The sequence below is a fragment of the Hyaena hyaena genome, unplaced genomic scaffold (assembly GCF_003009895.1).
Source record: "Hyaena hyaena isolate Hyena2069 unplaced genomic scaffold, ASM300989v1 scaffold_521, whole genome shotgun sequence".
In the NCBI taxonomy this organism is placed as follows: domain Eukaryota; kingdom Metazoa; phylum Chordata; class Mammalia; order Carnivora; family Hyaenidae; genus Hyaena; species Hyaena hyaena.
The window spans coordinates 460,406-482,965 of record NW_024081153.1 but is presented as its reverse complement, the minus strand read 5'-3'; the positions used below and the strand labels follow the sequence as shown (position 1 = coordinate 482,965).

Sequence of the window (22,560 nt, the reverse complement as noted above, 5' to 3'; positions counted from 1 at the left end):
TCTGTACTATGGCAACAGGGAGGCTACTGGTTTCCTTGTTCTGGTTCCTGTATGTCTCAAATCAATCCAAATTCCTCCCTCCTCAACTGTGAAAAACACTCCCATTAAATAAGCCTGGAAATGCAATCTGAATAACTCAACATCACAGCGATCCCTTGATAGGTGCTTGTTTTACCTGATGCATAATTATTTATTTGCATGACTTAGGAGTTCATAAAGAACTTCTTACTTAATTCTATGATCTTATTAGCATCTGACATACGAAGGTACTTGATAAATGCTTGATTTAAATTTGTTCATGCAGTTTGGACATAATTCTTTCCTATGTAAATCTACCCAGGTAACATTAACCAGCTTTTGCTGTAATCATGTCTCCAACAGTAACTCTCCCTCCTCTGAATTTCTAAACCACTTACATAGCTTTTCTCAGTAGCTTCAGTTCATTCTTCCAGGAATACTTCATTGCAATTTTGGAAGCACATACATGTTATTTACAGGGATTTGTTGATAAAACTCTATACACTTACTGCTCATTCCGTCAAAGTTGTAAGTAGAATTCAAATCGTAAATTTCTTATGATTTTATTACCACGTTCCTTGAAGCATTAATCCAAACACTTCTTGACTACTTCCTTAGGATAAATATGGGATACTCTCTCCAATATAACCTCTAAAAGAACACACCAAATTATGGTCAAAAGGAAGATTAGCAGGCTACAATAAGAACATACGTATCCAGGGGCGCCTGGGTGGCTTAGTCGGTTAAGCGTCTGACTTTCGTTTAGGTCATGATCTCGCGGTTCTTGGGTTCGAGCCCCGCGTCTGGCTCTGTGCTGACTGCCAGCTCAGAGCCTGGAGCCAATTTCAGAGTCTGTATCTCCCTCTCTCTCTGACCCTCCCCTGCTCATGCTGTCTCTCTCTCTCTCCTAGAAATAAATTTTTAAAAAATTAAAAAAAAAAAGAACATACGTATCCTTCAGGAAAGCACGATGAGCCTACAACAGCAATTTATGAATGAGGAAAAGAAAATCTGATGTAATGGGTGGTATGTATATGTGTTGGTAGAATGTCTTAAATTTTCATTTATCATGGTCAGAGATCTTTCCAAAGAGCATTTCTGCATCTTTTCAAAGTGACTGTGTCCCATCTTAAATCCATATGAATTCTCAAAGGATCCTGAACAGCCAAAACAATCTTAAAAAAGAAGAAAGTTCAAAGTCTCACTCTTCCTGATTTCAAAACTTGCTACAAAGCTATAGTAATGAAAATAGTGTGGTACTGGCATAATAAGAGACATATAGACCAATGAAACAGGAGAGCCCTGCAAACTCTCACATGTATGGTCAAATGACTTTCAACAACGATGCCAAGAGGATTCAGCGGGGAAAATGATCTTTTCAACAAGTGGTGCTGGTAAAACTCGATATTCATATGTAAAAAAATAAAGTTGAATCTTTCCTTTATACCATATACAAAATTGACTCAAAATGGATCAAAGCCCTAAATGTAAGAGCTAAAACTACAACACTCCTAGAAGAAACTACAGAGGAAAATCTTTGTGTCATTGAATTTGGCAATGATTTCCCGCATATGACACGAAAAGCCCAAGTAACAACAACAAATGGACAAACAGGATTACATCAAAATGAAAAATGTCTGTGCATCAAAGATCACAACACAATGAAGAGGCAACCTATGACATGAGAGAAAATGTTTGCAAATTTCGTATCTCATTAGAGCTTAATATCCAGAATATATAAAGAATTCCTACAACTCAACAATGAAACAACCTGATTTTATTAAAAAATAGGCAAAACAGTTGAAAATAAATTTCTCCAAAGAAGATGTACAAATGGCCAATAAGCATACAAAAAGATGCTCAACATCACTAATTAGCAGAGAAATGCAAATCAAAACCATAATAAGATACTACCTCACACCCGATAGGATGGCTATCAAAAAAACCAGAAAATAGCAAGTGTTGGCGAGGTTGTGAAGAAACTGGAACCCTTGTCCACTGTCGGTAGGATGCCCTATGGTACAGCTGCTATGGAGAATAGGATGATGGCTCCTCAAAAAATTAAAAACGTAATTACTGTATATGGCTTAGTAATCCTACTTCTGGGTATATATATCCGGAAGAAAGAAGAACAGAGTCTTGAAGTCATTTGTACTCTCACATCCATAGTAGCACTATTCACAAGAGTCAGAAGGTAGAAGCAGCCCTGTCATGTGCCCCTTGACAGGTGAATGTATAAATAAATGTGGTCTATACAAACACTGGCATAGTATTCAGCCTTGAAAAGGAGGGAAATTCTGACACATGCCACAACATGGATGAACCCTGAAAACATGGTGACCGAAATAAACCAGTAACGAAAGGATAAATGGTATCTAATCCCACTTTTATGAGGTACCTAGTATACTTTAAAAATTTTTTTAAATGTTTATTTATTTGAGAGAGACAGACAGATACAGAGTGTGAGTGGGGGAGGGGCAGAGAGAAGGAGACACAGAATCTGAAGCAGGCTACAGGCTCTGAGCTGTCAGCACAGACTGTGATGCAGGGCTCGAACTCATGAACTGGGAAATCATGACCTGAGCCAAAGCTGGACGCTTAACCGACTGAGCCACCCAGGCTCCTTTACCTAGTATATTTAAATACAGAAACAGAAAGTAGAATGGTAGATGCCAGAGGCTGTGGGGTAGGGAAAGCAGAATGGGGAGTTATTATCTTACCAGGTAGAGATTTTTAGTTTTACAAGATATAAAGAGTTCTGGAGATAGATAGTGGTGATGGCTGCACAACAGTGTAATGTACTGACTGCCACCAAACTGCACACTTAAAAATGGTTAAGATGGTGGACTTCATGTTACACATATTTCGCTACAATTAAAAAAAATTAAGCAAGACAAAAACAACAACAAAGTGTGCAGAGTATATATTTGAATTACTTAGAACGTCACTTAAAAATCATTATTGTCGGGGTGCCTGGGTGGCTCAGTTGATTGAGTATCTGACTTCGGCTTAGGTCATGATCTCATCGAGCCCCCCATTAGGCTCTGTGCTGACAGCTCGGAGCCTGAAGCCTGCTTCAGATTCTGTGTCTCCCTCTCTCTCTGTCCCTCCCCCACGCCCACTTGTGTTCTGTCTCCTTCTGTCTCTCAAAAATAATAAAAAACATTTAAAAAAATCGTTATTGTCTCCAGACTACTGTGGTTCTGCCACTTGGAAATTCACTTTCACTAAACCTATAAGGTCTTATACTTTATGCCAACAAAGAGCACTGTATGAAAAACAAAAGTTATATGCCTGAATTTGGCCAGGATAGCTGAATAGGCAGATGTCATCTTTTAAAAAGTCTATTCTAAAATGATTACAACTACCCTCTAGTGCCTAGCACAGTGTTTAAATATATACACAGAAGCTGAAATAATGAGGAATACATGAACATAGCTAAAGAGGCCTAGATGTTACTTTCTGATTGTACTAAATATAGTGAAGTGAGACACTTGAGGACAGAAAAAATAAACTCTACATTTGCTTTATTAATTGGGACATGACAATGAATTAACATTTGGCTAGGAAAGCTCAATATAAATGAACCAGAAGTAACATATAAAACAAAGTACATCATTATATTTCAGTGGGAGCAAAACTCCTTTCTGAAAAGATTCCAGGAGATGTTTCAAACTCTATGAACAGACTGAATAGTTTTCAATTTCCAATTGGGAGAAACCACCAAAATAGCAATATGCTGAATCTGAACTAAATGACCAATGACAGAATTATGAACTTTATTTACTTGGCATTACAAACAATGCCACTAATGAGGGCTGCTGGGAGTAAGTCAGCATGCAGACCCACATTTCACAAACATGGCCCCAGGCAAGTTCTAAATAATTGTTGTCAGTTGTGCAGAGGAAAAGGTGGCCCATAAAGTATCTGGCAGTGCAGGTTGGTAGGAGGGTTGATGTGGAGAGCTTGGGACTGGACTGACGTGATGACTTAGCCTAATAAGCTCATGGAGGCTCTTTTTGAAAGATAATGCAGTAGATACCCTCAGCCATGCCTCTCTTTATCCTGGCTAGGAAAGCCTTCATGATGTTCAGATATCCAGCCTCACTATAAGGGAAAGGTGACGTCTCCCACTCCAGGTAAAAATGCAGGATAAATCCTGCCTGATTCCTTTGAGATAATCATGGTAATCCAATCTCATTTCAAGAGCCAGTGAATGGTTTGGCAATGGAAACAAGTCATCCTGGAGATCCTCCCTGGAGACCTGCTGAGGGGTCTAGTGCTTTGCTAAGGAAGTTTGAAGAATAAAAACTTGTTAGAATCAAGGCTAAAAGCCTACAGGTGACAAAAAATGTGCAGAAGGAACCAACTATCTTACTCTGGTTGCTCATGATTTGTTCAGATAGCTCACTTTAATCACCCTTCTCATCCATTAAGATTCTTTGGCAGCAAGCAAGAGAAATGAATTTGGACCAACTAAAGCAAAGGGGAATTTATTAAAGGGATACAGGGATCTCACAAAACACACGCAGGCTACATGATCAGATTTGGAACATATAGGAACTAAGAGGCCTCCAGAGGACAAGGAAGCAGGAAAACAGAATGATGTCACAGCAGGAACCCCCCCATAAAGGCCCTGTGGTTTCATGAATAAACGCCATTTGTATAAAATCACTCACATTACTTGTTTCCTGTTCTAAGCAAAGGTATCATATTGCCTAAGCTTAGGTCACATGACCAACCCTAGACCACATCTCAGAAGTTACGCAGAAGAAGAGAGGCATCTAGATGTACTGTTTTTACTGTTCCACCATAGTACATGCATTGTGTGTGTGTGCGCGCGTGCGTGTTTGTTTTGAAAAGAAAGTCCACCTAAGGAAATAGACATTCTACAAGGAATGGTGAAGTACCGACCAGCCAAAAAAGAAAAAGAAAAAAGAAAAGAGAAAAAAGAAAGAAAGGAAGGAAGGAAGAAAGAAAGAAAGCCTGCCCAGACACAGTTAGGTGTTGGAGTGCTGAAAGAAATTAAACAAATATAGTCATAATTCCCCCAAGTTGGTTCTACATTAGGAAGGGGAGTAACAAAGAAAAGGAGAAATTACCAATTTCTTAAAATAATGAAATAAAATTGATTTTCAAAGATACTTTATAAGTCATGCAAGAAAATTTGGTAGCAACACTTTATCTAATATATTGAATTCATCCAATTCATGAAAGGCCCTGCAAAATTTTGGGTCACTTCAGATTGACTAGCTCCAATTACCTTCAAAAAAGGGAAAAGTTATGGATTCTGGGGATATTCAAAAGAATATGCCACAGGCTTTCATGATGATTCCAGGAATGGAATCCACCCAATGGAATCATAACTGGACTAAATGTACTACTTCCCAAGGTTACCATAGTAGGTCAAAGGGAACAACACTTCTCGTCAACGTCCAATGTCTTGACAAAAGATCAAAACACAAAACACTCCTATTCTACCTTGTTCTTGAACTAAAAGGCTTATAAATTCTACTTACAAATATAAAATCAATAAATAATTAAAATTTCTCTTTAAAATGGGTAGTACAATAAACAAGCACCAAAGAAATTAAGAAAGAGTCAGCATTGCAGAGCACCTGAGAGACTCACATTGGTCTACCATATGGTCCCACAAAACACAGAAACCGAAGAGCTTTGAAACTGAAGAGTGTCTCTAATTTCCTTCCTCCTGCAAGTCCTAGTGCTAATGACAGGCCTCTTCCTTAAATCTTGTCATTATCTCATGGATGATATTTTATTGTGTATTTGAAAAGGGACATTGCATTCTATATCGTCCATGAGAGTCAGAAGAATGCTTCCTAATGGATTTCAAAGCAGGTGATGTACACAGCTGTACTCATCCAATGCTTTACTTGTAGAAGTCAATGTTCAGGTACATTGTGTATAATATCCAATTGCAGAAACCTTTGGGTTTCTGAACATACTATAACTTTGCTTACTTATCCTTCAGGTCTGAGCTTCAGCACCTTTCTCTGTAATACTCTCCCAAATGCTCCAAAGGTTAGGGTAACTGTGTCTTCTATACATACTTAAAGTACCCAGCACCTTTATCACTGGATGAAGTGATATCACACTGCTTATTCTCTGCCTCCTCCTTTAAGGTAGAGACTGTAGTCTTTGTATCATGGACTTCACAGCCCAAACACAAGGAGGCACCCTGCAAATACTTGTTGAATAAATGCATGAATAGTTCTTTATGAAAGTTAAACTCATGTTTATTTCCACAATCTTTTCCCCCTCTTATTTAGATATAAAGAGCATAGTAAGGACTACATTCAATTCGCTTCTTCAGATGGACTTCTTCCACAGATGACTGTGACATTCACATTAATTTCAAGTCAATGTCATCTTTTAGGGATATGGCCAGAGGATAACGGGCCAAACTATATTTTTAATGACAAAAACAAGACATACGTTCAATCAATACTGTACGGTAGCTCCCACGGTGAGTTCACTTTGAGTCAGTAGGGCTTGACAGCCAGCACTAAATCTTTCCATGGGGTTCAGTTTCACTTGGCCTCCCCTAGCCCCAGGAGTTTTTATAACAGTACACATTTTCCACATGTAATTAAGTAATGGAGAGTGAGTTGTTATACATGACATTTAATTTTCAGTAGTGGGGGAAGGTATGACAAGAGCTGCAGGCAAGATCATTAATCTCCTCGGATCCCTGCACTGCCAGATACAGCAATTCATTCTTTCTTGGGTATTAATATAGCTCTCCTCCTATACTTAAGTTATAGTGCTCGTGTAGAGGGGATAATGTCAAACAGGAAAACCCACAGAACTGAATGTGTGGTATATGGCAAGAACTCAAGATTGTAAAATGCATCTGGATTATCCATTGTGAAATAATTTAGTATACCAGAGTTCCTATATGTCATAGGCACAAGTACATGATTACCAGATTGTCCAAAATCTAATTTGGGGGAAAAAAAGGGTGGGAAGAGTGATTATGTAAGTCATGTATACATAGCAGCAACTTGCTAATTTCACTAATGACTCACAGACCTCTTGTGAATTAAATATCAATTAGTATATGAATAAATACAAGTGTTAAAAGAATATGACAAGGATGTGATCACACAAATGTGTATCACTATAGACTAAAGGCCCTAGTTAATTAAAATGTTGCCTGCAGCATATTTTAACAGCCTTCTGTGATTACTGCTAATCATAGTCTGAAATCTGTGGCTAGTTCCCATTTTTATCTCAATTGTCAATAAATTTGGGAAAAAATTGCTGAGGCATACGAGCCAAAAATTTCTCTATAATGGAAATGCACAGAGAATCAATAATTTCAACTAAGGAAGGAAATATTACCAAATAGAAGCACTACCTAGAAAGAAGTACAATTTATAAACATTACTTTTTTTTTTTTTGTCATTGCAGATATTTTACTTCTTTTTTTTTATTTCCCTGTGATTTTATTTTATTTTATTTTTTTTACAAATAGTTTATTGTCAAATTAGTTTCTACATAACACTCAGTGTTCATCCCCAAAGTGCCCTCCTCCATGCCCATCCTCCCCTCCCCCCCACATCCATCAGTCCTCAGTTTGTTTCTCAGCATTCAAGAGTCTCTCATGGTTTGCCTCTCTCCCTTTCCCCCACCATTTCCGCCCTTCTTCTCCCCCTTGTTCCTCCGTCAAGTTCCTCCTAATCCTCCTATACGTGCAAACATATGATATTTGTCCTTCTCTGCCTGACTTATTTCTCTCAGCATAACACCCTCAAGGTCCATCCATGTTGCTACACATGGCCAGATTTCATTTAAACATTACTTTTTAAAGTAACATTATATAGCATAAATTCGGCAGCTTAAAATATAATTGCACCTGTTGTGCTGAGCTTATTTAAGTGTTAACTTCCTGAAACTTGATAGCAAATCAATATTGAACTGCTTTAAGATGTGGCACAAATCTTAAATAAATAGGCACAACTAGAGTTCTTGTACCAATAGTCTGCAGGAGGTAACCTATAGGCAGAGGTTGAAAAATGTATCTAATTGAGTGATGAACTAGATAATCAGTCTAAAGGAGAGAGGATGATACATTGGGCAACAACTAAAATGCACAGATTACCACATGTTAATAGGACACCAGCCTACCATTATACCCCCACTGGTAACATGCACAGCAGATGAGCAATGATGGATCTATGTTTTATTTCCTTACGTGTTTTATATCATGACACTCTCTGATATTATTCACCTCAGTAAAACCTATTCTATTTTATTGGCATGGGGATTAATTCATGTTAATTAGACTTCTCTTTATAATACATTCTTTCATTAAATGGTACTCCTTGTTAGAATGTTAGGTCATCATTTCAAAGGAGGAGGAGGAGCACCTGCCTGGCTCAGTTAGTGGAGCATGGAACTCTTGATGCTCTTGATGTCAGGGCCATGAGTTCAAGTCGAACTTACTTTAAAAAGAGAGAGAGAGAGAGAGAGAGAGAGAGAATGGGGGAGCAGCAGCAGCAGACACAAGACTAAAAGAGATGTTTTAGGCAGGTTGTGTCCATGTCTCTTATTCTAACATTTATTAGAAATGGTTTTATATAAGAGTGCCTGGGTAGATTAGTTGGTTGAGCATCCTGCTCTTGATTTTAGAGGAGGACATAATCCTAGGGTTGTGGGATCAAGCCCCACATGGGGCTCCACATTGAGCACGGAGTCTGCTTAAGTTTCTCCCTCCTTCTGTCCCTCTCCTCCATTCATGCACACTCTCCCTCTTTAAAAAAAAAAAAGTTTTATATAACGATAGCTATATATATATATATATATATATATATAGTTATATCTCTTCTGTGTTTTTTATCATTATGATGTTAATTAAAATTTTTAAACTGTGAATGTGCTTCACCAAAAAAAAAAAAAATCCAGATTCTGGAATGATACAAAATACATATGAAGGAGTGGTTAATCTTTATCCTCCTCTTTCCTTATCTCTAACTTCTTTTTTCCTCTTATTTCCTTCCCTTTTTCTGCCACCATTATCATCATCATCTTCATCACCATAGCAGCAAACATTGCTGAGCCCATACTGCCAGACAATTTATACACATTAAGACATTAGAAAACTCTATGAGCCAGCTATTTTATCTACATACCGTAGATCTGGAAACTGACCAAATTCATACACTTGGGGTATTCTAGAGCTGGGTTTCAAGCCCAGACCAGGTGAATCAGGGTTTCCTCTTTTAATCACTTAGACTTATCATTCAGGCTTGCTTTAGAGAATTCGTCACTTTAGGTAAGAGCTCTCAGTCAGATGAATAGTTCCTTCCCTTATGGAAATGGAAGCAGTAATTAATAAAATGTTGGCACACAAATTATCAGATACATATCTACTGAGTCAAACAAAAGGTTGTCAGCAGTGCATACATCTGTCTTGATTCAATTTAAACTAATTTTCCTTTACAGTCTCAAAGTGGATAGGACAATAGATTATTCAGAATCACGCCTACATCTATTTTCTCTCTACTAAGGAAGATAGGTAAATTTGCCCCAACTTAGATTATTTGGGAAAGTACTGAGGAGAGGGACTTAAATACGAGAAATATTTTCTAAAATAATACATTTATCTATATGTATCTTTTTTTCTGTCATCTTTAAATCCACAAAATCAGTCAAACTGACTTACTATGATTGCTGCCTTTGGAGAATAAATAATCTGGAATTGCTTAGAAGGAGCTGCAAGGAAACTTATTCAATAATGCTTTCTGAACGTCGACAATGTGCTATAGTGTACTATAATTTAAGAAAGATTCACAATTAGATTACATGTTTTGAATGTACAGTGATACTTCCAAATTGCTTAAAATCCCTTCTAGTAAATAAGTATTCTGCGACATCCTCAATCATGCTTATACCACTAATTTACTGAACAAATTATTTCTTTGATTCTGATCTCTTCTGAACAATCAAAATTGAAATCAGCAGACACTAAATTACTGGGGCTTTATTACTATGATTAAAATTCTCCTCAGCTTTCTCTTCTGTCTTCTAAATAATTTCAAATCATGTAACCTTTCTTTCTTAAAAGAGGAGGATTCTATTTCCCAACTACTTAATTGCATTAGACAGTTTCCTTTGGATCCTATTCAATTTTCTTTTTGCTCTCTTTAAAGTGGGATGACCCAGCATGGGTGATAAAAGCCCCACAGATGGTGAAGAGGTGACTGCGATGTTAATAACCGTAATAGTTGCAGAAGTGTCAACATGAGCTGAGCACTAAGTGCAGACAAGGGTGAGTGCTGCGTGCGCCTGCTCATGGCATCTTCACAGGACTCTGCAAAGTGTTCAAGCCTCCACAGATGTCTGTTGATGGACACCTTCCTCTCTGAGTGGCTGACCTTTCCTCAGGTCTGTTCATGTTCTCAGCATCTACTTCCTATTTGTAACCTCCGGCAACAGGAAGGGCAGAGAAACCCAAAAAGGAGATTGGTACCTAACGTAGGACTCCAAGGTGAGTGAACCAGAGGTGGGCCCTAGTAACACACAGAGACAGAAGAGAAGGAGAAAGTATTCTGCCTTTGGAAACAAGACTGAAACCCGGAAACCCAGGAAGTACCACCGAGTAGGAGAAAAGGGTACCAATGCACGATGTCTTCAGGAGGAAAGCAACAACATCATCCTGTGAGGCTCACGTGACAGCATGGGAAGGAATACTTCGATCCCTTTTGTTAGTGCCCATATCTGGGAATAAAACTATCCTTAATCCCAGTGGTCCTTGGGAATGCAAAGCTCTTACTGACAAATAACTAGTAACAGTAGGAAGAGGAATAATGATCATCAATGTCATAAATACCATTGAACACTCTTTCAGTCTTTACATGAGAAAGTGTTCAACATTTCAAATTTTTGACATGTCACAGTGAATGAGGTATGTGCTTTATGACTCCCATTTTATAGAGCATACCTGAGGCCTGGAAGGAAAAGAAACAGTGACAGTTAACATACAAGGTTAGTTACATCACTTAATGATAATCCTGATTCATCAGTTATTTTGGCCCAATGAAAGGAATAAAACATTCCATTGCTGACGAGGCAATAGTAACTACCACCGAGGAGAATTCCCAGTTCTGACTTGCTTATGCCAAAAGGACTCAGTCAAGTAGCAGGCAGGGCACGGGAAAATGTGGAACCCCAAACACAACACATGACTCTAGACAGCAGAGTTCACATCTGCTCCCCTCAGGATTTCTCACCAGCATTTGATTTTTTTTTAAAGTTTATTTTGAGAGAAAGACAGAGAGAACATGAGTGTGTGGGGGGCAGAGGGAGAGGGAGAGAACGAACTCCAAACAGGCTTCATGATGTCAGCACGTGGCCTAATGCAGGACTCGACCTCATGAACTCTGAGATCATGACCTGAGCCAAAATCAAGAGTCAGAGGCTTAACTGACTGAGCCACCCAGGCGCCCCACACTAGCACTCTTAACATGAAGCTCCTTATATGTTCCTGGGTTCTGCTTTCCTGCCCATTCTGGGATGAAGACATTAATGAGTCAGCAAACGTTCACACGATGATGACAGGTAGAAGGAAGCTAGAAGGCTCTATTTTATTTATAGACAGGATAATCAGCTCCAGAAAGGGAAGAGAATTTAAAACAGAAATACAAATACTAGCCTCAACTACCAGTTCTATCATATGAAATGTAAATAACAAGAAAGCCTCAAAATGGAAACAATCCAAATGTTCCTTAAAGTGACAGTTAAAAAAGGAAAATGTATTTTTAGGATATGGTGATTTTGTGAGACAAACCAAAGATAAAATATAGTCTTAGAAAATAATAACATCTCCAGAAGAAATCTTAGATTTTATTTATTTTTAAAGATATTTTAATTTTAGAAAACCAGATGTATGTACGTATATATCTATCTTACCTGATGAAAACCAGCTTGACCTTTGATGGGGCAGTCTTAATAATGGCAGATGCATTTTGGTGGCTTCTTCCATACAGGATCTGATTGTTTATCTAATGGGGAAGAAATAAAATGCACTTGTAAAAATGCAATATGCATGTATAATCTGTATAAAAATATACATGTATATATTTATACATTTATACAAATATGTGTATTTACTTGGAATTAAACAATGAAGTCCATTTATTTATTTATTTTTTTCCATGAACACAGGATATTTTTTCATTTATTTGTGTCTTCTTCAATTTCTTTTTTTTTTTTTTTTTCAAATAGTTTATTGTCAAATTAGTTTCTACATAACACTCAGTGCTCATCCCCAAAGTGCCCTCCCTCCATGCCCATCCCCCCCTTCCCCCCACATCCATCAGTCCTCAGTTTTTGTCAGCATTCAAGAGTCTCTCATGGTTTGCCTCTCTCCCTTTCCCCCACCATTTCCGCCCTTCTTCTCCCCCTTGGTCCTCCGTCAAGTTCCTCCTAATCCTCCTATACGTGCAAACATATGGTATTTGTCCTTCTCTGCCTGACTTATTTCGCTCAGCATAACACCCTCAAGGTCCATCCATGTTGCTACACAGAAGTCCATTTATTTTTAAGTGGGTCCATATAGGGCTCCTTAATGCTAAAAAATCTTTTTTTTTTTTTTTTTTTACAAATAGTTTATTGTCAAATTAGTTTCCACATAACACCCAGTGCTCATCCCCACAAGTGCCCTCCTCCATGCCCATCCCCCCGTACACTCCCACATCCATCAGTCCTCAGTTTTCGTCACTTAATGCTAAAAAATCTTAATGTTGTTTGTAGTATGGATTCAAATACTAATTCCAAATAGCTATTAAAATCTTTAAATTGAGTTTTGAATGAAGTTAATCAAGAGCATACAGTCCTTGAACCTTCTGCTAAACCTCGAGAGAGCAATAGTTGAGCTAAATGCAAAAACTTTATGATAGATGTATTTCCTACAGCCTTTCCAGATTTCTAAAAAATGTCGAAAACAGACCAAACTGTGGTGTTCACCAGAGCTCTGGAGGGCCCATTAAACACGATTCTGTAAATGTGTCAAGGTTATTACATAGCACAAATTTTGTTACTCTAGAGGAGATAGATATTATATCCCCATTTTAAATCAAATTTTAGATCAATTGTATGGAAACATTTCACTATACACAATCAGTGAGCCATCTGCTCTTATCCAAGATATGGCGGGGTTTTAACTTGATTGAGTTTGCCTAAATAAGCTCTAAAAACATTGACATTCTAAATTTTTTTACTCCAGATTTTCCCACTGACAACCTATGATGACAGTCATAATCAATCTTTTAGTTGATCCAATTGATAATAGCTCACACAGTTTTGGCTTTTCTCCTCCTCTTAAATAACTAGTTAATGATTTATACTGTGTCAATTTAACGGAGGCCTTGAAATTGTCTATTTAAGAGACAGTACAGTACACTATATAAGGAATAGTAAAAAGGGATTTCTGTTTTTTGTAACTATCATTTGTCTGTCCTTGAGGTCTCTGAAACTTTGTGTTTGAAGATATACCTGGAAAAGGTTTTTGTCATAGCAGTTTTAATTAGAAAGTGCATGGAAATGAACAGAGGATGGGGTTATCTGAAATGGAGCTCATCCATCATCTTGAAGTGGTAAAGTGGGGATGTACATCAAACAAAGCCTGTTGCAGAGACTAAACTGGAACTACCTTCTCACTAGGCCCCTCATTCTGTCAGCTTTTGTTCTTCACCAAGGTAATCAACCTCCCAGAAACCCGCTGACCTCCACACTATTTCCCTATGCCTCAGTTTCCTCTTTTTTAAAAGTAATTTAAGCACCTACTTCATAAAACTGTTGTGAGAATTATAGGAGATAATGCCTTTAAATTTTATTTATAATCATCTTTTTTTGAAGTTTACTTATTTGAGAGAGAGAAAATATGCACATGCGAGTGAGGGGGTAGGGGCAGAGAGACGGGGGCAAAGGGAGAATCCCAAGCAGGCTCTGTGTTACCATGAACTGTGAGATCATGCCCTGAGCTGAAACCAAGAGCCAGATGCTTAACTGACTTTATTTATAATAACCTTAATACACAAAGAATTATTTTGGGAGTGTTCAAAATCACTCATATTTTCTGCCAAGGTTTTTACCTTTTTTAATATCATGTATTTAAAAATGTGTCTATCCTCTGTATGATACTATAATGATGGACACATACCATTACACATTTGTCCAGTTCCACAGAATGTACACCACCAAGAGTGAACCCTAATGCAAACTACGGACTTGGGTGATGATGATGTATTGATGCAGGTGCATCAACTATAGCACAGGCACCACTCTGGAGGGGGGATGTTGGTAATCTATGAGGGACATGTGGGAAATCTATCTTCCTCCTCAATTTTGCTGTCTAAAAAACCATATATGTATATGTCTGTGTGTGTATATATTGAAGTGTCCACCATTTACATTTTTTAATGTTCATTTTTGATGGGGGGGCGGGGAGGGAGAAGGAGAGGAAGTGAGCACAAGTGAGGGAGGAGCAGAGAGAGAGACGTACAAAGAATCTGAAGCAGGCTCCAGGCTCTGAGCTGTCAGCACAGAGTCAGATGTGGGGCTTGAACTCACAAATTGAGAGATCATGACCTGAGCCGAAGTTAGACGCTCACCCAACTGAGCCACCCAGGCGCCCCTGAAGTGCCCACCACTTAAATTATATGTTTTCTCCTAGTGCTTTCGTGGTTTTATTTTTTTAATATTTATATTGTATTACCTAACTTGTTATAAGAGAAAAAAATGGTTAAATCATGAAATGATCAAGTGTCATGTGAAAAAGAATAATGACATAGGAAATGCTCAGATATACTAAACAGTAAAACCTAGTTACAAAATAGTATGTCTGCCATGATCACTTTTTTTTTCAAACCCTATTTCTCGATCTCTCTCATTTGCAATGAACAACAAATAAGGCTCTTTAAATCACAATTGAAAAATGAGATGACATGTAGAATACGCCCAATTCAAAAGTCTGGCATTCAGGTAATTATTCGCAAATGTCTTCCCCACTGTGTCTGGCCTCCACTTTCAGAAAGCAGACCTATCAAATCTTCCTGTCTTCGAATCCTGCGGCACTGGATTTAAAAATGTTCTCTTGTCGCCCTGATGCCTCACCCGACGCGGTACAGTCAGTACTTGTCAGGTGGTAAGCACCAGTGCAGGCGGCGGGCATTTACTGAACTGAGCTCAACTTGCTGAGAGCAGGAACTGTGACCTCCACTTGGTATTCGCACACAGCAGTGCTCAGTGAGAGATACAAAATTGCAGAGCCCTGAATGTAAGTGGTACTTGCATTAATCAACTGCTACCATGCTTTCTCTGAGGTGGGCTCCAGTCTTCAAAGGGGCTGAGATTTTTTTTTTTTTTTTTTAATGTTTATTTCTGAGAGAGAGAGACAGCATGAGCAGGGGAGGGCCAGAGAGAGAGGGAGACATAGAATCTGAAGCAGGCTCCAGGCTGTGAGCTAGCTGTCAGCACAGAGCCCGATGTGGGGCTCGAACCCATGAACTGTGAGATCATGACCTGAACCGAAGTCGGACGCTTAACCGACTGAGCCACCCAGGCGCCCCGAAAGGGGCTGAGATTTTTTTTTTTTCTTTTTAAAGTCTTTTTTAGACTGATGGTTCAGTCAGTCAAGCGTCCAGGCTTAAGTCATGCTCTCACGGTTTGTGGGTTCGAACCCCGTGTCGGGCTCTGTGCTGAAAGCTCAGAGCCTGGAGACTGTCTTTGGATTCTGTGTCTCCCTCTCTCTCTGACCCTCCTCTGCTCACGCTGTCTCTCTCTCTCTCTCTCAAAAATAAAACATTAAAATTTTTTTTAAAAAAGTCTTTTTTATTAGCAAAAGCTTGAACATACAGAAAACTGAGCTGTTTCATGTTTATGGATATGCCTGCTTTTTAGCTGTGATCTTCCTTTTTGATAGGATAAAATGTATGGTACTATTATTCTAAGAGGGAAAAATTACAGCCCAAATGAAGAAAGCAGGTCGTTAATTTTAATTTGTCTGAGAGTAAATCTGCAGTTATGTCTTCATGGTGCTGTTTGTGAATATTCATTCAGAGGCTCTGACTGTAGAAAGGCTGTAGAAAAGCTAGCTTGCTGTGGCTGTTTTTGCCAGTGCCAACAATTGTGCCGTTTACTGTTGTGGTAGCTGCTCCTGGCAGTGCTTGGAGGCCCCTGGGGAAACTTGGCTTTGCAGTGCAAGACCAGGAACAGAATAAGAAACTCAAGACAGAGTGAAATATGATTTAGCAGGATTAAATCAAAAAGGAAAATGCAGATCTATGGATTTAAAAATCTAAGACAAAGTCTCTCTTCTGACTTCAGAAATACGTTAGCAGCCTGTGAGTTCTAAGACAGGAAGATCTCTTTTGTGTTTTCTTAGATCTTATTTAATATAAAACTGCACTATTTAAATGAAAGGCACATATAGCTTCCAACTGCATTAGCAGTTTTTGTATTTCTTCATCACTAAAGGAAACACACTCCAGAGAAAATTCAGTAAGTAATTAGAAAGAATATGATGCATTTTATACACAATTAACTTTAGACTGTCACTTATTCTATTTCTGAGAAGCTGCTGTTCTCTGAGGGCACTATTCTTTAAACAACAGATGTAGGGCATCTTCTAAGTATATCGTAGGCAAAAAAGAAAGCACTCTATACCTCCTGGAAGTCTTTCAGGTCAATTCTAATTAATAACAGCTATCATTTATCAAGTGCTTAGTCTGTACCAAACATTATCCTAAGCTCTTTGGGCACAGCATCTCATTTAAATCTCAGAGCAACTGGGGTATTATGTACTTTCATCAGATGATGAAAGTGGAATTCCAAGAATTTAAGCAATTTGCCCATGGTGATTTAGCGGTTTCTTTAAAATCCCATAATCCTAAAGCACATCTAGAGGTCACATCTGTATGGTGCACATAAAAATCAGATGCTTTTTAAAGTTATCCTTATAAAGATGTCTGCTAAATAAACTGAGTGGGAACAACAGGAAGGCGCTAGTCTGAGGTCCTAGAGCTCTGAGATACAGAAGTCAGAATCAAGGCACACAGGAAAGCCTGATAGTTGACTGCAAGGCTTTTCAAATCCTAAATGCAATGTGGAGTCCCCTAAGACTACTTCCCTTTGCGCAAACAAATGGCAACCTGAACAATATATACTTACTACCCTTTATCTCATTGTGCAGACACTGTGTAGATTGATGACCATTTAAATTTTTTCTGACTCATGTCAAAGGAAGACAGCTAATATATTTCATTCTGGGGCAAATATTGTTCCCATGGTGGGGATGGGCATAGAGGAGGACACTTATGGGGATGAGCACTGAGTGTTATGTGGAAACTAATTTGACAATAAACTATTTGTAAAAAAAATATATATATATATTGTTCCCATTCTTTTAGAATATGAGTGATCATCCGGATTATCCAGAAATTAGAAATAACATGATCATGTTTTATTTACTTCCAGTAAATGAGTAGATAAGTGCCTTTCCCAAAGTTTCTCTTTTTGAAGGTGACTCAGTGATAAAGAAAAAGAGTAATAAATTATTTAGATATGCCCTTATTTTTGTTATTATTCTTACTGGTGGGAAGAACAATCCTAAATTCTGATTTAGTGTTCCCATTACACCTAAATTATCTTTTTATTATCTTAATAACTGAGATCTATAACTCTCCCATTCTACGATACCCATATATCCTACTTCTGGGACAGTCTAGTTCATGCTTGTTTAGTGATATTTTTAACGGTTCTCTACATCTTCTCTGAGCTTCTGTGAGGTGGCCACATTCCACCACATTGATGACGGAGCAGGAAAAGCCATTGTTTCCTGAGGTCCCCAGGCAACCTAATCTCTAGGTTCTGCTATTGCAATAAATTCTCCCCTGCTTTGTTAAATCACCTTGAACTAATTTCTGTTCTTTGCCATCAAAAAGTCTCTACCAATACTGTATCTGGGACCCCTAATTCTAAATGTTAATTTATACATTCGAGTGGTATATCTCTTTTTATCTTCTAGTTTTATGCTCTCTCGGACACTCAATAGTTTATCCTGGCATTCAAAAAGAAAAGAAAGAAGATGACAAAGGAAGAGGCTTTCTGTCCAAAGGAGATTTCTATGCTCTTGAGTTACAATTCTGCTTTTCTCATCTGTTTGGCTTCCTCTTCTGAATACTGACAAAGAGTGCTTCCTGAGACCCTCTCACATGGTCAGTAACTTCGATCTCAAGCTCAGGGATTCCTGGTCCCAGAAAGACATTAATACTTTGGCATCTGTAAATTAACTCATCTTTTCCTAAATTCTGAATTTCTAGTTCAACGAGAACAGGGGCAAATGAGAGCAGCTCCAGATACTGCAGACAATAGCCTCAAATAAGAAACATCTGTTTTTATAAAACTCAGAAGTCATATTATAATGGATTTTCAATGGGATTCATATTTCCTTCATGAATTGGTTTCTGCTACTGTAGTGGAAAAGGAAAAAAAAATCAGAAAGCACTCTTTGAGATAAATTCTCTATATCTAGGTACAAAGATTAGATATTTAATTGCATTATTTTACAGTTTATAGAAGAAGTAAAATTAGGGTTAATACAGAAAGATTCAGCAAAAGTAAATGAATGTAAATACTTTTGTTGTACTACGTAAACTTTCACTTAAGAGGTCTTTAATGAGATTTGTTTCAATAAAGTTAATTATTCAAAAATATCACTCAATTTCCATAGTTCAACTGAACATGAATATAAATTTATGCTGGAGAGCAACTCAATTAAATCTCCTCAAAAAACTTACCAAATTGGAAGTCAAAGTTAATTAACTTAAGCTGGGATTAAAGATATTAATTATAAAAAACTAAAATTTAGTTCAAGCAACAGATTTGCCTGAGGTTTGAATATCATGTTATAATATAATACCCACCACCACCATCACCTGTGCCCATACTTTTATTAAAGTAGAGGGATTTATTCTGAACAGTTGAAAAATTATTATTAAAACTGAGCTAGAGTTCAGGTAAGTGGAACTCCTGATGAAGAAAGCTGACAGTCCTGCTTCCTACTTTTTTTTCCTACTTACTTACTTCCTACTTACTTTTTTTTTTTATTTTTTTTTTAATGTTTTATTTATTTCTAGGAGAGAGAGAGAGAGAGACAGCGTGAGCAGGGGAGGGTCATAGAGAGAGGGAGCTACAGACTCTGAAACACGCTCTAGGCTCCGAGCTGGCAGTCAGCACAGAGCCCGATGCGGGGCTCGAACCCACAAACTGCGAGATCATGACCCAAGCGAAAGTCGGACGCTTAACCAACTAAGCCTCCCAGGCGCCCCATTTCCTACTTACTTTTAAGTATACTCTATAGTTTACATTTCATGACACTGGAATCTATAGGTTTACTTTTTCCTTTAATAAAATCTTTTATTGAGTATAACACTCATGCAGAAAAAAACAAATAATAAGTGTTTTGTTTGAATAACTTGATGAATCTTTTTATAGGTTTATTTTCAATTAATAATTTCACTGCTAAAAATTTATCCTAAAAAGACTAAAAATCTGGGAGTTAAAAGGTCTATGATGGCTATACTTAAAATAGATTAAAAAATAGAAAAACATATACTTATCAGCAAAAGTTTATTATATTTGCCATCATTATGCTGATAAATGGAAAACAGACACATATCCACTGCCATAAGAAAATAAAATTGGGGGCATCTGGGTGGCTCAGTCGGTTAAGCATCCGACTCTTGATAATGGTTCAGGTCATGATCCTGTCGTCATGAGATTGAGCCCTGCATCAGCTCCACACTGATAGTGGAGTGTGCTTGGCATTCTCTCTCTCCCTCTCTCTGCCCCTTCTGTGCTTTTTCTTTCCCCCTTAAACAGTTTACTGTCAAGTTGGTTTCCATATAACACCCAGTGTTCATCCCAACAAGTGCCTTCCTCCATGCGCATCACCCCCCTTCCCCTCTTCCCCATCCCCATCAGTCCTCAATTTGCTCTCAGCATTCAAGAGTCTCTCATGGTTTGCCTCCCTCCCTCTCCCCAACTATTTTTCCCCTTCTACTCCCCCATGGTCCTCCATTAACTTTGTCCTAATCCACCTATATGTGCAAACATGGTATCTGTCCTTCTCTGCCTGACTTATTTCGCTCAGCATAACACCCTCAAGTTCCATCCACATTGCTACAAATGGCCAGATTTCATTCTTTCTCATTGCCATGTAGTATTCCATTGTATAGATAAACCATCAGTTGATGGACACGTAGGCTCTTTCCATGTTTTGACTATTGTTGAGAGTGCTGCTATGAATATTGGGGCACATGTGCCCCTATGCATCAGCACCCCTGTTTCCTTAGGGTAAATTCCTAGCAGTGCTATTGCTGGGTCATAGGGGAGTTCTATTGTTAAATTTTTGAGGAGCCTCCACACTGTTTTCCAGAGGGGCTGCACCAGTTTGCATTCCCACTAACAGTGTAGGAGGGTGCCCGTTTCTCCACATCCTCGCCAGCATCTAGAGTCTCCAACCCCTTCCTTGCTTTTGTGTGCTCTCTCTTTCTCTCTCTCAAGTATTTTTTAAAAATTGTTTGTTTATTTTCAGTAGACAGAGAAAACACAACCAGGAAAGGAGAGAGGAAGTCACAGAATCTGAACCAGGCTCCAGGCTCTGATCTGTCAGCACAGAGCCTGATGTGGGGCTCAAACCCACAGACCATGAGATAATGGCCTGAGCTGAAGTAGGATGCTAAACTGACTGAGCCACCCAGGTGCCCCAAAGAAAAAGTATTTCTGAACAAAATTGTCACATTGTTTTCTCAAAAAGACAAGACACATCAAGCTCCAATAATTTAATACTTTGGGCAAAGGAGCAGGTTTTAAGGATTCAGTTTAACAACGCAGTGCTGAAATGAGGTGTGCAACTTCACTGTAATCTATTTCTTGTGAAGTACAACGTTCCCACAGGAACACAGTAATTTGAAAGGCTTATGTGTGAGATTTATTTTCTCTCAAACAAATCTAACTAAATTGAACAACCTTCTAAAGGCAAAGTAATAATAATATGTAGCTCACATCTCCCTAAATTTGATATATTCAGAAAACAGGATGTTCTTTTTAAAGTTTGTTTATTTTGAGAAAGAGTACAAGTCGGGGAGGGGCAGAGAGAGAGGGAGAGAGCATCACAAGCAGTCTCTGCACTGTCAGCAAACAGTCCAAGGTGAGGCTCGAACTCACAAACTGTGAGATCATGACCTGAGCTGAAGTTGGAAGCTCAGCCGACTGAGCCACTCAGGCACCCCAAAACAGGTTGCTCTTTTGAGTCCTAAACCTTGACGATTCTGAAAAACATTGACTTCAAGGAAGTGAGCAGAGAAATACGTTTATATGTTGCTCTGATTTTTAGTGTTTTTGTGGAAGTTGCCCCAGCTGCTACAGGTTGGTTCATTTGACCAAAATAGGAAGGAATATGTAAATGAAGGCAGAAGTGCAATCCCTCTCTTAACAGCTCATTCATATTGCAAAGGAATCGTGTTTCCCTAGGAGGCTGAAGCATCATGACCTACCTGTACTAGCGGTATTGTCAGTCACAAGAGTGAACAGGACTCGGCGGACCACTGACCCGGAATCCCTTCTTCCAAAAATTGGTACATGCTATGAATCAAGACCTCTCCCAAACGACTAACGCCCAGCTTAACGTTTGCTTCTTTCATACGATGATCTACTTAGAGCTCTATTCCAATTCCCTCTGTTTTTAGACTTTTTCCTCTTGCCTTCAAAGTATTTTCCTGGACGCCCCCACAGATACAGCCACAAACCCAGTTAATCATTAAGGACTTCATCAAAGTTCGTAACTCCCCTCCTCCCAACTCCAGTTTCTCCTTTAAAAGAATTTTTTTTTTTTCCGACACAAATCTTGTCAGTGAGTCAGTCCTGCAGCCTACCGAGTCAGGATTAGATCATGTGCATTGGATGCTTTGAAAGCATATTTCATAGAGAGTCTGGCACTGTCACAGTGCTCTGCATGACAGGGAGGCAAGGTAGCTGCTCCTGTGCTTCTGTAACAAGGACACTGAGACTCAAACTTGGGGACTTGTATAAGGATTCTAGGTAAGACATGTGCAGAAACAGAATCCAACCTTGCATCCCCTGGTCCCAAAGCCTCTTTCCAACAGGTAAGGGGCTGGAATGGGTGACATGCCATGGGACTCCTGCTACTTGGCTAACGACTCATCCTAATCACGCGTAGCCCAGCTACCTCCCTCCCTCTCCAAAATAATTCCCCAGTACTCAATTCTCATTCTAAAATGGTGAAGGCAGATAAAAATCCAAGGATCATCTTCAAAAACTTCCTCACCAGAGTGTAGCCTGTTTTCTCAGTCACTTCCTTATGTGTATATGTATGATATATATGTAAAGACTTTTTTTCTTTCAATTAAAAAAAACTGCATCTGGGGCAACTGGGTGGCTCAGTTGGTTAAGTGGCTGACTTCGGCTCAGCTTGTGACCTCACAGCTCATGAGTTTG

At 38.6% G+C, this 22,560-nt stretch overlaps 1 protein-coding gene across 1 annotated transcript in view; it reads right to left on the bottom strand.

The window, feature by feature from the left end:
* PATJ (PATJ crumbs cell polarity complex component) overlaps positions 1-22,560 on the bottom strand; it is a 358,255-nt gene that overhangs the window by 108,031 nt on the left and 227,664 nt on the right. Inside the window, exon 29 of the mRNA XM_039255282.1 lies at positions 11,953-12,044. Coding sequence (XP_039111213.1) covers positions 11,953-12,044 — 92 coding nt within the window. The remainder of the gene's footprint in view (positions 1-11,952; positions 12,045-22,560) is intronic.